The sequence below is a fragment of the Phacochoerus africanus genome, chromosome 10, assembly GCF_016906955.1.
Source record: "Phacochoerus africanus isolate WHEZ1 chromosome 10, ROS_Pafr_v1, whole genome shotgun sequence".
Lineage (NCBI taxonomy): Eukaryota > Metazoa > Chordata > Mammalia > Artiodactyla > Suidae > Phacochoerus > Phacochoerus africanus.
Window position 1 is genome coordinate 37,965,323 of NC_062553.1, and position 15,733 is coordinate 37,981,055.

General features: G+C 40.1%; 1 protein-coding gene across 1 annotated transcript in view; it reads right to left on the minus strand.

The window, feature by feature from the left end:
* TXK (TXK tyrosine kinase) overlaps positions 1-15,733 on the minus strand; it is a 52,042-nt gene that overhangs the window by 32,691 nt on the left and 3,618 nt on the right. Inside the window, exons 4-5 of the mRNA XM_047798467.1 lie at positions 6,432-6,497; positions 2,683-2,737 (exon numbers count right to left, since the gene is read on the minus strand). Of these exons, the coding sequence (XP_047654423.1) occupies positions 2,683-2,737; positions 6,432-6,497 (121 nt within the window). The remainder of the gene's footprint in view (positions 1-2,682; positions 2,738-6,431; positions 6,498-15,733) is intronic.

Here is a 15,733-nt window from a genome sequence, read left to right on the forward strand (position 1 = left end):
ATTCCAGAATTGGGAAAAGTATTGCCACATATCATGAAGAGCTAATTTCCTTAATATAGCTATATACAGGTCCGACAAATTGTGAGAAAAGCATGAAAAAACAGCAGAAATTATCACAACATTGTAAATCAATTATACTTCAATAAAACTTTAAAAAATGAAAAAGAAAACCTAGAAAATTTTACAAAGGTTATGAACATCTACAGAAAAGGAAATAGAAATGTATAGACTTTACGTGTGAGTCTTTTTAGGGCCACACCTGCAGCATATGGAAGTCCCCAGGCTTGGGGTCAAATTGGAGCTGTAGCTGCTGACCTACACCACAGCCACAGCAACACCAGATTTAAGTCACATCTGTGACCTAACCACAGCTCACTGCAATACCAGATCCTCAATCCACTGAGTGAGGCCAGGGATCGAACCTACATCCTCATGGATACTAGTCGGAGTCATTTCTACTGCACCATAATGGGATCTCCCACCTAGACTTTTTAAATTGACTTTAATATAGAAAAAGTTGCTTAACATTCCCAGAATAAGAGATAAATCCACACTGAGATGAGATGTCAGGGAGCAAAGTTCTAAATATTTCATTAAAACACTTGCTGAGGGAGCGCCTGTCATGGCTCAGTGGTTAACAAATCTAACTAGGAACCATGAGGTTGCAGGTTCCATCCCTGGCCTTGCTCAGTGGGTTAAGGATCCGGCGTTGCCATGAGCTATGGTGTAGGTTGTAGATGTGGTTCGGATCCCACGTTGCTATGGCTTTGGTGTAGGCCAGTGGCTACAGCTCTGATTAGACCCCTAGCCTGGGAACCTCCATATGCCCTAGAAAAGGCAAAAAGACAAAAACAAAAACAAAAAACAAAAAACCTTGCTGAAAATGTTATAGGAAAATAAGCACTCTTTTACATGTCTAGTGGGTATATAAATTGATACAATTCTTATAGAGGGCATTTTAATATCTATCAAAATTAGAAACGTGCATTCCCTTTGACCCAGAATTTCCACCTTTGCAGACTTACCCTACAAATATTCTCACATTAAATAAGATGTATGTGTGGGATACCTATGGCAGCACTGTTGTAATAGCAAAGGAGAATATGCTACTTAAATTTCTACAATGAAGGATTGGTTAAATAAATTGTGATACACCCACACTAAAAATTACTATGCCGGGTAACGAATGACAACATTTTCTGTATACTGTTGTGGAAAGATTCCTAATAGATACTATTAAGTGGAAAAAGAAATATACCGAGAGGTATAATCATTGTTACACTTTGTGTAAAAATAACACAATATATGGTACTTGCTTGTGTACGTATTAAACATCTCTGAAAGGACACAAAATAAAATAATAATAGTTTGTCTATGGAGAGAATGGATGGGTTGGGGCAAGGATGAAAGGAACTTGAAAAACCTTTTGATTTTTGATCTGTTTGACCCATTAAGTATTGAAATATGAAATAAAATAAGATACTTTGATAAATCATCAATGCAATAAATTCAAAAAAATAAAATAGGCAATTCTCTAGATAAATATAAATTATCTCCAAAAAAAAAAAAAATCTCACAAAGAAACGGAAATTAAATCAGTAGTCGTGGCCTCACCTCCATCCCCACCACCAGCTGAGGCTGGGTCTGAGCCCCTCATACTCAGCCTGTCCCCCAGCTTTTAACAGGACCACTCCTGGGCCTTAAGCCATTACTGGCACCCAGCTTTTATTACAGAACTGATTCTTTCTCACCCATATTTATAGATTTCCTCAACATCCAACATCAGGTCATAATGACACACGTACTTCTTACCTAGTTTCTAGTTCTGACTGTAAGCTCAACCAACAGTTGATATTTACCGTCAGCTGGAAACTTGAACTCTGTGTAGCTGTGTTTTGTTTTGACCTAAGTGAGCAGTTTTGATCTGAGTTTGATATTTTGGCTACTCCACTCTTCCTTTTGTTCCCAAAGAATGAAAGTGCAGCCCTGTGTATTTTTCTGTATCTGTATCTTTAATGAGTCCAAGCCAACCTCAGAGGATAGGGTGTATGTTGGGTTGGCATTGTTGCAAAGGTGCAGGGGTAATTCAACTGCAGACCCTTGGAGTCCCCCGTCGGGGTGCAGAGGAAACAAATCCAACTAGGAACTGTGAGGTTGCGGGTTGGATCCCTGGCCTCGCTCAGTGGGTTCAGGATCCAGCGTTGACATGAGCTGTGGTGTAGGTTGCAGATGTAGCCTGGGTCCTGCATTGCTGTGGCTGTGGTGTAGGCCGGCAGCTGTAGCTCTGATTTGACCCCTAGCCTGGGACCCTCCATATGCCATGGGTGTGGCCCTAAAAGGTCAAAAGCCAAAAAAAAAAAAAACAAAACAGAAGCACAGACTCTTCTGGGAGAATACACTTTGGAGTGAATGAAAGGGTTTTAGGATGTTAAAGTTGAAATCATTTCAAGAGAAAGACATTTCTGAAATTGTGGTGAAAATCAATGGAAAGTGATCTGATACAAACACATCTAGTTTGCCACTTACTAGAAAGTGTATAGTAAAGTTGTAATAATATTTCAGAACTAAAAAAAAAAAAAAGGAAGTAGTAATACAACTTTTTAGTTGGGTAGCCTTTATAATGAACGTCTCTCAGAAATTTTGAAAATATTCACAAATTTATTCATGAATAAATTGACTTACCTCTTGTCTCAAAAGATGTTCTGCCTGATTTCTGGTAATATTTCTATGGTACCACCTGTAAAAGCAAGAAAAATAATTTTTAAATCTTATATTCCATTTCTTTCTAGAAAAAAACCACTTCCATTTCCTTCATTTTGAAGAACTTTCTCTAAAACTGATTTTAGAAAATGGAGTCATTTATAATTCAGATAAATAATAATGTACTATCATGCATAAATTAATATGCTTTAACACAGTTTTATTAATTGCAAGCCAATATCTTGTTTATTCTATCCTATTTCAATTCAACTTTCTGACACATGCTTAGTAATATAATTTTGAATGACTTCACCTCCTGAAAATTTTCATGACAGATATATGATTATAAGAAGTCTACGTCTTCAGTAAACACTGTCCTGAGCTCTGGTTAAACAAACTAAAAAAAATCCATTTCTTTTCTCTCAGGAACACCTTATTTGCATGCTTTTATATGTGCTGTGTTTACTTTTCCAAACTTAAAAACTCACAGTAACTTACTTGATGCTCCTACATATGCTACATTGTGGTAAAGTTAGTAGTTTAGTTGAGTATATGAAACAACCAATATATAAATACTCTGCTCCACAGCCACATAGGCCTCATCTTTTTCCTCCTTCCCCGCTTGCTCACTAAGCTTTGGCCACATGGGGATTTTTTTGCTGGCTCAAATTCACCAAGTGCTTTTCTGCCTCCAGTCTTGCTGTTACCGCTGCAGGAAACAGAACATTAAATGACTTTAACATACCCAAACTCTAGAGTCCTGCTGTGGTGCAGTACGTTAAGAATCCAACTGCAGCAGCTCGGGTCCCTGCAGAGGTGCAGGTATGATCCCCAGCCCTGCATGGTGGGTTAAAGGATCCAGCATTGCTGCAGTTGTGACTTAGGCCACAGCTTCAGCTTGAATTCCATCCCTGGCCCAGGAATTTCCATATGCCATGGTGCGGCCATTCAAAAAAGAAAAGGAAAAAAAAAAAAAAACCATAGCTCTACAGAGGAATCATAATTAAATAACACTGCAATTTAAACATATGGTTTGGTAGAATACCTAATCAGTAAGCAAATGTATGGGGAAAGGGAGTGGAAACAGAAGAACAAAGGAGAAAGAAAGAAAAATGGAAACGCTTTCATTTCAAAACAAGATTTTAAAAAGGAGTTAATCTAATATTACCAGAAATACTATTTTTGTGGACAGCCCGAAGGAAGGGTGCGTATTTAACCATGCATTGAGTCAAGTGGGTGGGCCAGATGGTGGCTAAATGAAACTCATACTTGACTTTGAGGACGGAAGCTATCTTATCATGTGGACTTCCCCTAACCATCCGCAGTCGAAAGCAGCCATTGAATTAAAATGGCCAGATTTGAAAAAGACTAATGCCTTCAAATTGAAGGTGGGCTTTTAAAGAGATGAACCACAGAGGATAGGGGATGATGACAGTAGATGCAAGACAGAGTAACGTAACTATGGATCACTGGTGGGAACAAGAGTAACTAGATGTTAAACTGACTGTCACTCGGGACTTCTTAATGAATATTCATATTGCGGGAAGGGATTTCAAGATGAGTCTGAGACCTCTTGTTATAGAAAGAAGAAATTCTTTCAAAATAAATGAGGCAGGCAGAGTTACAGGCACAGGGAACCAGGCAAAATCACACACACACCCCCATCATTTAGCCGCACACACTGGCTAAATGGTGAAATCCGGGGTGCTAAAAGGAGAATGACTATGGTTCACAGAAATACACTGAAGCTACGAAAAGCCAAGACTGCAAAATGATCCTGAACGAGGATCATTTAGTTAACCTAAATTGAGTTTTTTTCTAAGTAAGTTTTTCACCTGCTCTCATGGTGGTATTCATTTTGTTGCTTTATACTTACTTATCACAGTAATAAATAATATAAGTAAATATATTACTTCTGTTTAAATGGAAGTTAAAAAATCCATCCATGGGGAAATCATACTTAGAATGACTTCAAAGTAGTATCAAAAGACCCAGCTGGAAGTTCGAGATGTGTAAGATCCTTTAAAATAATGCAGAATTCCATCTGCATTACAATAATATATCTAAGGCAGGGAAACGATAGGATGAAAGCAACTTAGAGGAGGTTGAGACATGATATTTCAGAATTTCATCTGTTTGAATCAGATAGTAAAAGTTAGAAAACCTTTTTGTTTTGTTTTTTCAAACAGGTTAAGACTGTGACTCTTTACAGAGACAACATTGATAATAAACTGATACGGAATGATGTAACACAGGATTGGGGTAGGACTTTTACTGACATATTAAAAAAAAATTCAGGAGTTCCCGTCGTGGCGCAGTGGTTAACGAATCCGACTAGGAACCATGAGGTTGCGTGGTTCGGTCCCTGGCCTCGCTCAGTGGGTTAACGATCCGGCGTTGCCGTGAGCTGTGGTGTAGGTCGCAGACGCGGCTCGGATCCTGCGTTGCTGTGGCTCTGGCGTAGGCCGGTGGCTAAAGCTCCGATTCGACCCCTAGCCTGGGAACCTCCATATGCCGAGGAGCGGCCCAAGAAATAGCAAAAAAAAAAAAAGACAAAAAAGACAAAAAAAATTAAAAAAAAAAATTCAAGTATGAGGGAGTTCCCATTACGGCTCAGTGGTAGTGAACTCCACTAGTATCCAAGAGGACACGGGTTCAATCCATGATCTCGCTGCTCAATGTGCTAAGGATCCAGCGTTGCAGTGAGCTATGGTATAGGTCACAACACAGCTCAGATCCCTCATTGCTGTTGTTGCCACAGCTCCAATTAGACCCCTAGCCTGGGGACTCCCCTGTGCTGTGGGTGCAGCCCTGAAAAGACAAAAAAATAAAATAAAAACAAAAAAGAGAAAAATCCAGTATATCCAACCATGGTTAAGTACAATTATCTTATATAATATGTAAGCCTCGGATCCCATGTTCCAGTCTTGGATTTCTGATCAATAAGTCACAGAATTGTGGTCTTGAGTTTTAGACCTAGAAGCCCTAGTCTATATGAGAAAGTAAATCTGCTTCTCTTAGTAAGTGACTTCATTTTTTTTTCTTTTTTTTTTTCCGGCAACCTTGCAGTTGATTTTTATTTTCTTTTAAAAAAAATTTATTGGCATTCCTATCATGGCTCAGTGGTTAACGAATCTGACTAGGAACTATGAGGTTGCAGGTTCGATCCCTGGCCTTGCTCAGTGGGTTAAGGATCCGGCGTTGCCGTGACCTCTGGTGTAGGTTGCAGATGCGGCTCAGATCCCGAGTTGCTGTGGCTGTGGTGTAGGCCGGAGGCTACAGCTCCAATTGGACCCCTAGCCTGGGAACCTCCATATGCCGTGGGTGCGGCCCTAGAAAAAGGACAAAAGACCAAAAAAAAAAAAGTCAAAATATAGTAATGTGTCTATGTAGTAAGTCCAATTTACTACTCATAGAACAATTGTCATTTTAAAAATAATAACTTTCCATTTGGAACATGAAGTAAAACAAGTGCAAGATGACTGTTTGGTTTCACGCTGTCACTTTAAGAATTTTTTTAAAGTGGCCATACAAAACAAAACAAAAATCATTTTAAGAAAAAGAAGTTTCTGAATCAACCATTATAAGGATCAAAGATTTCTTAAGCTAAAGCTGCCAAATGTGTTACTTTATTTTCCTTTTACAGACCAAAACAATATCTATACTTATAAGCTGCCCAAACATACCTGATTTTACAGATTACAATTGAACCTATTTCAGAGAACACTTACTCATATATTTCTAAATTGGTTGGTTTGTTTTCAGTCACATAGTTGCTTGGAATTAAGCCTTCATTCCTAAAACAAAAGACAAAGCAAAAGTCAAAATGCTTGGCAGATTTGTGAAATTCTTGTGGAAACAACCCTTTCAAAAACCTCAAGGATGTAGGGGAAAATCAAATTCATTTGGCTATTTAAATTGTTGAGGGAGCTCCCTGGTGGCCTAGTGGTTAAGGATCTGGCATTGTCACTGCTGTGGCTCAGGTACTATCCCTGCCCTGGGAAGGAACTTCTGCGTGACTTGGGCACAGCCAAAAAAAGGTTGAAAGAAGAAAAAAGGGTTTTTTTTATTTCAACATTCGTGAAAATCCCTGCATGATAAATATTGTTTCTGTCTTACTAATATAATTTAATATTTTTGGCCATGTCCACAGAATGTAGAAGTTCCTGGGCCAGAGACTGCACTCACAGCATAGCAGCAATCCAAGCCACAGCAGTGTCAACTCCGGTTCCCTAACCACTAGGCCACTAGGGAACTCTTTAAGATATTTATTGACATGAAAATCTTTGCAAAGAGTAAAGGGGGCAGTTAGGCAGTTACATGATCGCTGGGACATCATAGTGACTAGATTGAAAACACACAATTACAAAGATACTGACTTAATTCTTTTTATTTTTTTATTTTATTTTATTTTATTTTTTGCTATTTCTTGGGCTGCTCCCGCGGCATATGGAGATTCCCAGGCTAGGGTGTGAATTGGAGCTGCAGCCACCGGCCTATGCCAGAGCCACAGCAACGCAGGATCCGAGCCGCGTCTGCGACCTACACCACAGCTCACGGCAACGCCGGATCGTTAACCCACTGAGCAAGAGCAGGGACCGAACCCGCAACCTCATGGTTCCTAGTCGGATTCGTTAACCACTGTGCCACGATGGGAACTCCTTAATTCTTTTTTAAAAAAAATTTGTATTATTTATTTTGCTTTAGGGCCATATCTGTGACATACAGAAGTTCCCAGGCTAGGGGTCGAACTGGAGCTGCAGCTGCCAGCCTACACCACAGCGACAGCAATGTGGGATCTCAGCTGTGTCTGCAACCTATACCACAGCTCACAACAACGCTGGATCCTTAACCCACTGAGCGAGGCCAGGGATCACAACCCACATCTTTATGGACACTAGTGGGTTCATTACCACTGAGCCACGGAGGGAACGCCTGACTTAATTCTTTTAATTGCTACAGAGTATTCCATGGAATATATATTCTAGTTTAGCCACATCCCTGTCACAGCAATGCTGTACGTACTTAAACATGCCTTCCATATGTCGCAGGGGCAGCCCCAAAAAGCAAAAAATGAATAAATAAATAAATATTAAAAATACATTTTATATCACAATACAACAAACACATATGTATAATATGTACACCTATATGTAAGTGTATACCTATATATAAAATACAAGTAAGAGTATTTCTAAGATAGATACTAAGCAGGAAAATTGCTGGGTCACTGAATATGTGCGTCCTTCAGGAGATACAGCAAATTGCTATTGAAGGGAAATATACCAATTTACATACTCATTGGCAGGGGAGGGGTATCTCTTCTCCTATACCTTCACCAATGAAATCTGAAATTTGAAATCATGAAGAGATCTTCAAGATATGTTACTGAGGAATATAAGCAAGCGGTGGAGCAGTACAGAAAGTATGGTAAGATTTATGTAAATTAAATCTTCAGAGAATACCAGGTATATCAGTATGTGCATGAAAGTGCATTGAAATTTATTTGGAGGAGTTCCTGTTGTGGCGCAGTGGTTAACAAAATCCGACTAGGAACGATGAGGTTGCAGGTTCGATCCCTGGCCTTGCTCAGTGGGTTAGGGATCCGCGTTGCAGTGAGCTGTGGTGTAGGTTGCAGACGTGGCTTGGATCCTGTGTTGCTGTGGCTCTGGTGTAGGCTAGAAGCTACAGCTCCAACTCGACCCCTAGCCTGGGAATCTCCATATGCTGTGGAAGCAGCCCTAGAAAAGGCAAAAAGACCAAAAAAAAAAAAAATTATTTGGAGGGGTACTCACTAAATGAGTAATGGTGCCCCCTTTTGAGAAAAAAAGACTGGCTTTGACTCAGGATAGACTTTATTGGTTAAACCTTTGTTTCATTTACATGTAGGTATACATTTTATATGTGTGTGTGTGTTTGTTGGATTGTGACATAAAATGTATTTTTATATTTATTTATTTATTTTTTGCTTTTTAGGGCCAAACCTGTGGCATATGGAAGTTTTCAGGCTAGAAGTCGAATCAGAGCTGCAGCTGCCAAGCTACACCACAGCCACAGCAACACAGGATCCAAATTGCACCTGCCGACCTACGCCATAGCTCATGGCAACACTGGATCCTTAACGCACTGAGCAAGGCCAGAGATCAAACCTGTATCCTCATGGATACTAGTCCAGATTCATTTCCACTGAGCAACAACAGAAACTCCTGTATTTTTAGATCAAAAAAATTGCAAGCCTATATTTATATTAGCAAGGAACAGTACAAATCAACCAAAAATAAAATAAAATCTGGGTTTGGAGATGTGGCAAGCAAAATTTGATATGACTTATCATGTTTGAATATTATTAAAAGGCTATTTCTTTATGAACTTTGAAGTTAAAAATTGTATTTCCTTAACCTGAAGTCATGGCAATAGGCCACCTGCAGGAGTAGCTACTTACACAGTCCTGAACCTACTGACACCTCTTTCTTACCAGTCTCCACATGCGGCATCTCAAACAAAACTGGTGAAATGCTAAATTATCAGGGAAAAGAGAAGGAAAGAGCTATGTATGTACTGTCTCATGCTTAGATATTTAGAATCTTCCCAAATATTGCCAGGGATCAAAAACCAATACCAGATCTTTCTCCCAAGAAAGCACAGATATTCCTCAGAATTCTTCTCCACCCAGGACTCCAGTCTGGTATTAATGATCAATTGCAACTGACAAGATCAAGTCTCTTTGTACCCCATTCCAGAGTCTTTTTTCTTCCCAATTTAATTCAGCAACTGTTGTTAACGTTTGCTTCCAAACTAGTCATTATAGAAATATGGAAATGAGTAAGATACAAGATACCGTTCTGTTTCAATCTTAGAGCTTAACAGGAAAAAAAAAATCAAATTCCTGAAGAAAGCATAAATCAGAATAAGAATCTGTATGGTAGGAATTATTTCCATTTTACAGATAAACAAAAACTCTTTAAAAATAGAACTCCCAGGAGTTCCCATCATGGGACAGCGGAAACGAATCTGACTAGGAACCATGAAGTTGTGGTTCGATCCCCAGCCTCACTTGGTGGCTTAAGGATCTGGCATTGCCGGGAACTGTGGTGTAGTCACAGATTCGGCTTGGATCTGGTGTTGCTGTGGCTGTGGCGTAGGTCGCAGACGCAGCTCAGATTTTGCATTGCTGTGGCTATGGCACAGGCCAGCAGCTACAGTTCCGATTGGACCCCCAGCCCGGGAACCTCCATGTGACTCTGGTGCAGCCCTAAAAGGATAAAGACAATTAAAAAAAAAATAGAACTACCAAATGATCCAGCAATTCCACTTCTGGGTATTTATCTGATGAATATGAAAACACAAACTCAAAAAGATCATGCATCTCCATGTTCACTGAAGCTTATTTATAATAACCAAGATATGGAAATAACCTGTGTCCACTGATAGATGAGTGGATAAAGAAAATGTGGTATGTATCTCTACATTGAATATATTTCAGCCATAAAAAATGAAATCTTGTCACTTGTGAAAACATAGAGGGACCTTAAGGGCATTATGCTAAATGACATGTCAGACAGAGAAGACAAATCCCATGTGGTCTCATTTATATGTGAAATCTTAAAAAAAAAAGAAAGAAAAGAAAAGAAAATTGCAGTTAAAAAAAAAAAAAAAAGCTCATGGATAGAAAGAACAGATTGGTGGTTGCCAGAGGCAGGGGGTGGGGGTGAAATGGATGAACTAGATTAAAAGGTATGAACTTTCAGTTACAAAATAAATGTCTTGACATAATCTACAGCATGGTGACTAGAGTTCAGCAGTACCGTATTGCATGTTTGAAAGTTGCTGAGAGTAAATCTTAAAAGTTCTCACCACAAGAAGAAAAAATTTGTACCTATATATGAGGACACATGTTAACTAGACTTGTGATTATTTCACTCTTTATAAGTATTGATTCATTGTTATATACTTGAAACTAATGCAAGGTTATATGTCAATTTTACTTGAGTTTAGAAAGAACAAGACAGAGGAAAGAGGAAGGTAGGAAGAAGAAAGAGGAGTGTGAAAAAGAAAAGAAAGAAAGAAAGAAAGAAGAAGAAAGAAAGAAAAAGAAAGAAGAAAAGAAGAAGAAGGGGAGGGGAGAACCGCACACCCTATACTCACACAGACAAGCTGATAAGCGAAAGAACGACAGGAAAGAAAGAAAGAAGCACGAAAAGAAGGAAGGAAGAAAGAAAGAAAGAGGAAGGGAGGGAGCTCAGAAGGGTTCGACTTGCCCAGGACCACGACAGTATGCAGCAGCATGGGATATAAAGCCATGTATCTAGTTCTAGAGTCTACCTGAAATTATGGCTGCAGTGTTCTCATACGACGGGAGGTGTGGGGAGCAGTTCCATTTCATTTACTAGAAGTTATAAACTTGGAGAAAATGAGCCACTAAGCAGAGTCTAGCTTCAGAAGTCTTTAGAGACAAAAAGAGAGAGACTTGGTAAAGATCAAGCCTCAGTCTTACCCTAAGCGGTCTCTTGCCTTCCACCAATGAGGATTATACTTCTCCAATATCAGGTACTCTTCAGCTCTCTTCAATGTTAAGTCATAGGGCTCTCGGGGCAGGAAATCATATAATGCCTTGACTTTGATCTTCTCTTCCACAACCTCAGAGGGTGGAAGGGGAGGCAGCGGCTTGCGTTTTGATGGTTGCACACGGCCCCTGTTGGACTGTAAAAACTAAGGAGTGAGTGGTTGTACTATTGTCTTAGAATCTGGACTAAAAATGTGTAGAGGAGTTCCCTTGTGGCACAGAGGGTTGAGGTCTGGTGTTGCACTGCAGAAGCCGGGTTGCTGCTGTGGCACAAGTTCAATCCCTGCCCCTGGGGGTATCCATGAGCCACAGGTGCAACCAAAAAGAAAAAAAAATAAAATAAAAAAGAAAGTATAGGGGAGGTCCCGTTGTGACTCATCAGTAATGAACCTGACTAGGATCCATGAGGTGTGGGTTCAGTCCCTGGCCTCGCTCAGTGGGTTTAGGATTCGCATTGCCGTGAGCTATGGTGTAGGTCACAGACACAGCTCCAATTCGACCCCTAGCCTGAGAACTTCCATTTGCCATGGATGCAGCCCTAAAAGGCAAACAACAACAACAACACAAAAAACAAAAACCCTAAAAAATGAAAGCGTAGGAGATAGAGCACATTTGCCTGCTGCCTGCCTCACCTTGAGCCACCTGCACCAAAGCAGAAGCCAGGGTGGGATAAACTTCGGAAATGACTCACCATAAAACATTCAATTCAGCAACATACATCATTTTATAAATTCTCAGGGTCACAAATCTCTTACCAGTAGTGCCCTGAATTTTTTTCATGTCACAATTCTGAAAATTTTACTTCCTTCTTAATAGTTTCACTTGAAAATTTTTTCTCTTGGAAAAAGAAAACAGCTTCCTCCTTTCATGTGCTGTAAGTGTGTGTTTGGGTTTATCACACTTCCCAAGAAAACTGATTCTCCAATGCTGAACTGAAATTAATCCTTGCCTCAAAAGACATAGCCAGAATGATTCTTCCCAATTTCAAGTTCTGCCAAATATGGCACAGTGGCTATTTTAATTGGTCTTTTTTTCTTTCTTTCACTTTCCTGTAGGACATTGATTCGCTAAATGTTTATAGAGAACTTATTATGTGCCAAGCATGATACTAGGCTCCATGCATGGCAGCAAACAGCACCCCATAAAGCACAGACCCCTAAGAGTGCCACCTTCTTCTACCCCTTTTCCCATCAAAATGATACTCACATGCTTCTTAATTGGCAGTTCACTGAACCACGGTCTGCGACGCTGCGTGTATTTTTCTGAAATTTCTTCATCATTGCTTAGGCTTATTTGTGTCCGTACTTGTCTGACATTGAAAAATATCATGTTACAAATATTATTTGTACTCAAGTTATCTATCAATCCCTTAGATTATCACAACCTCATAGAAATTGCTCCTTTCTACTGCTTTTTTATCCAAAAGAGGTCTCAACTCACTAACTCCTCAGACGAGGTACTGCCTCTCAGAACTTCATTTTTCTTATCTGGGAACTGGAGATGCTAAGAGCATATAGAGTTGTTAATCAAATAAATTTTTTTTAAAAACCTGGAGTTCCCATGTGGTGCAGGGGAAATGAATCCTAATAGGAACCATGAGGTTGCGGGTTCGATCCCTGGCCTCACTCAGTGGGTTAAGGATCCTGTGTTGCCATGAGCTGTGATGTAGGTCCAATCGACCCCTAGCCTGGGAACCTCCATATGCTGAAGGTCGGCCCTAAAAAGACAAAGACAAAAAAAAAGTATGTCAAAATAAAATTAAAACACGAAACATGTCACATGCCCAGTATAGAGTCTGGAGCATGTTAGGAGCATACGTTAAATCATAATCATGACAACCTTACTCTTTTTTGTCGGGCACAATGTTTATCGTTTTACATGCATCACCTCATTTGATGGCAGCTGTTGTTGTATATAACATGGTATGTGATTAAGAACCCGTCTCCAGCTGTACCACCCTGAATGCACCCAATCTTGCCTGATCTTGGAACTAAGCAGGGTCAGGCCTAGTTAGTACCTGGATAGTAAGTTTGAATCCTAAGATCTACCACTTCATAAGTGCCCTTGGGTAAGTGATGTAACCTCTCTAAGCCTCAATTTTCCTCATCTGTATAATGAGTATTGTTTAAAAAGAAAAGAAAAAAAAAAAAAAAGGTGGTTTTGAGAGTTAATTGCAATAAAAAAAAAAAAACCCACAAGCTTCTTATCCCAATCTGACATATAGGACGTCCCATCCAGGTTGGCTGTTACCATGATCATGTGGCCTGATTTTCGCCTCACACAGCATTTGCTGAGCACCAAAGTGTAATCCACACGGATAGTTCGGGAGAGATACTCAAATAAATAAGACAAATTCTTGCCCTCAAGGGTAAAAATTACAGCGTGAAACACGACATATAAAAGTATATATGAAATAAACATTAATAGAGAACCACTGCATGCTCGGGAACACAGTGGAAGGAGCAATTAAACTCAACAGTAAAGAAGAATCACGGACCTGATGTTGGACCTATAACGGCATTCAACATGGGAGACTGGGAGAAGGGTTCCCCGTGGAAAGAAACAACAGATACAGAGATATGGAGACTCAACAGACAAGACACTGAGTAAAGGCATTTCTAAGAAATTGCCCTCGGAGGAAGACTTACCGCTCTGAACGAACAGCAGCAACAGCAGCAGAAAATCGACTGGATGTGTGTATCTGAAAAGCAGATCATTCTCAACTGTTAGAAAGCCTTAATCCATGCTCTTGGAGAGATGAGGTGGAGATGCTATTCCAAAGCAGGAAATCCAGGGCAGGGGCGATAAAAGGGTTACGAAGCACAGGCAAGCCTTGACCTGCCCTTGTTCACTAGTAGAAGAGGACAAATTGTCAGTAACAAAACACAGTCACTGGCACCCGGCACTGTGGTTTCCCTTCTCAGGCTCTTGTCCCCGGGTCTGGTTTCAAGCATTTCCTCACTCTGTAAATGGTAAATGACCATTATCGTCTACGCCATGTTGATCAGAGTGAATATCAGCAAATCAATGTGCAAAAGATATGATTCCAAAAAGAGGGTTCTCCTAGGAATCGGTTAGCAGGGCTTTTGGGTTAGATCCATCATTTTCTTCAAAAATATTTTATTGTAAGTTAAATAAAATTCATTGAATTATTTTTAAAAATGCTTTACAAAAATCATTTGGGGAGCTCAGGGTTGGGGAAGAATGAACCCACACGTCTCCTTGCATGGCCCTGCCATATACATTTCTCTGCTCCAAAAACTATACATATTTTAATATATATTTTATATGTACATAAAATAATATAAATATATTAAAATGTGTAATATATTTATATCTTATATATGTATTATATTGCTTTAATATTATTTCATTAATATTTTATGCATTAAAAACTTTTTTGACTCTCAATTTTCTATGGATTAGGTCCAAACATAAGGTATTTAAAGAAAGTATTACCTGGCTAGTAACTTTGGGTCATGTCTTACACTTTATTGTCAAATTGTCTTTCAGTTAGATCATTTGCCCACAAGCCTTGTTTACTGTAGGGAGGGTACCTATGCCCAATGGACAATAATTTCTAACCCCCTGTGACCCAATCTACAGGGAAGAGAAGGGCAAGGAAACCATGAGACTCACATTTCCACCCCTAAGACTCCTATTGGACAGGACTGATATAGGTAACTGAGCAAGGCCAATGGGAGAAAACCACAGCCTTCTGGACCCCATGTTGGTAACCACCATAGGGGAGGCGGTCTTCCCCCCTCCCAGCTGTCCTGGGAGCTGTTTGCTTTCCGGAATAAAGAGTTGCTTGCTTGGGGGGGGGGGAAGGTTAGATCATTTGCCTTGTTTTTTGGGGGGCTGCCCCATGGCTTATGGAGTTCCTAGGCCAGGGATCAATCAAAGCTGCAGTTGCAACCTATGCCAAGCTGCAGCAACACAGGATCCTTAATCCACTGAGCAGGCCAAGGATAAAACCCACATCCTCATGGATACTATGTTGGGTTCTTAACCCGCTGAGCCACAAGGGGAACTCCAGGATTCTTAAGTAAGGTAGAGGAAAGGAGGAGAAGCGTAACTGAGAACAGAGCTGCTACAATTCCCACCTCTATGGCTGTCCTGAGTCCTACATTGGTCAAAAATGCCCTTTGTCACCATCTATTCCTCTTTGCCCCTTGCCTCTGCCAACTCTTTGCTGAGGAGGTGCTGCATCTGACGGAACCAACCAAATGTTCATTCCTGTGGGATCTGGTTTCTTAGTTAGTCTTGTCTTAATGGAGTTGTTACAATTTTCTGCTGATTAGGACTAGTATGAATATGAAAAATGAAGCCAGTGGATCCCCTGAGTTTCAAAGTCCCTCTTTGTCCTCATGGTGAAGAATGAGCCCAATTCCTTCCTGGTATCAATACTCATCCCAGCTATGTGGAGACCCTTCCTGTGCCTATCAAGTCACTGATGCAAGGTCGGAA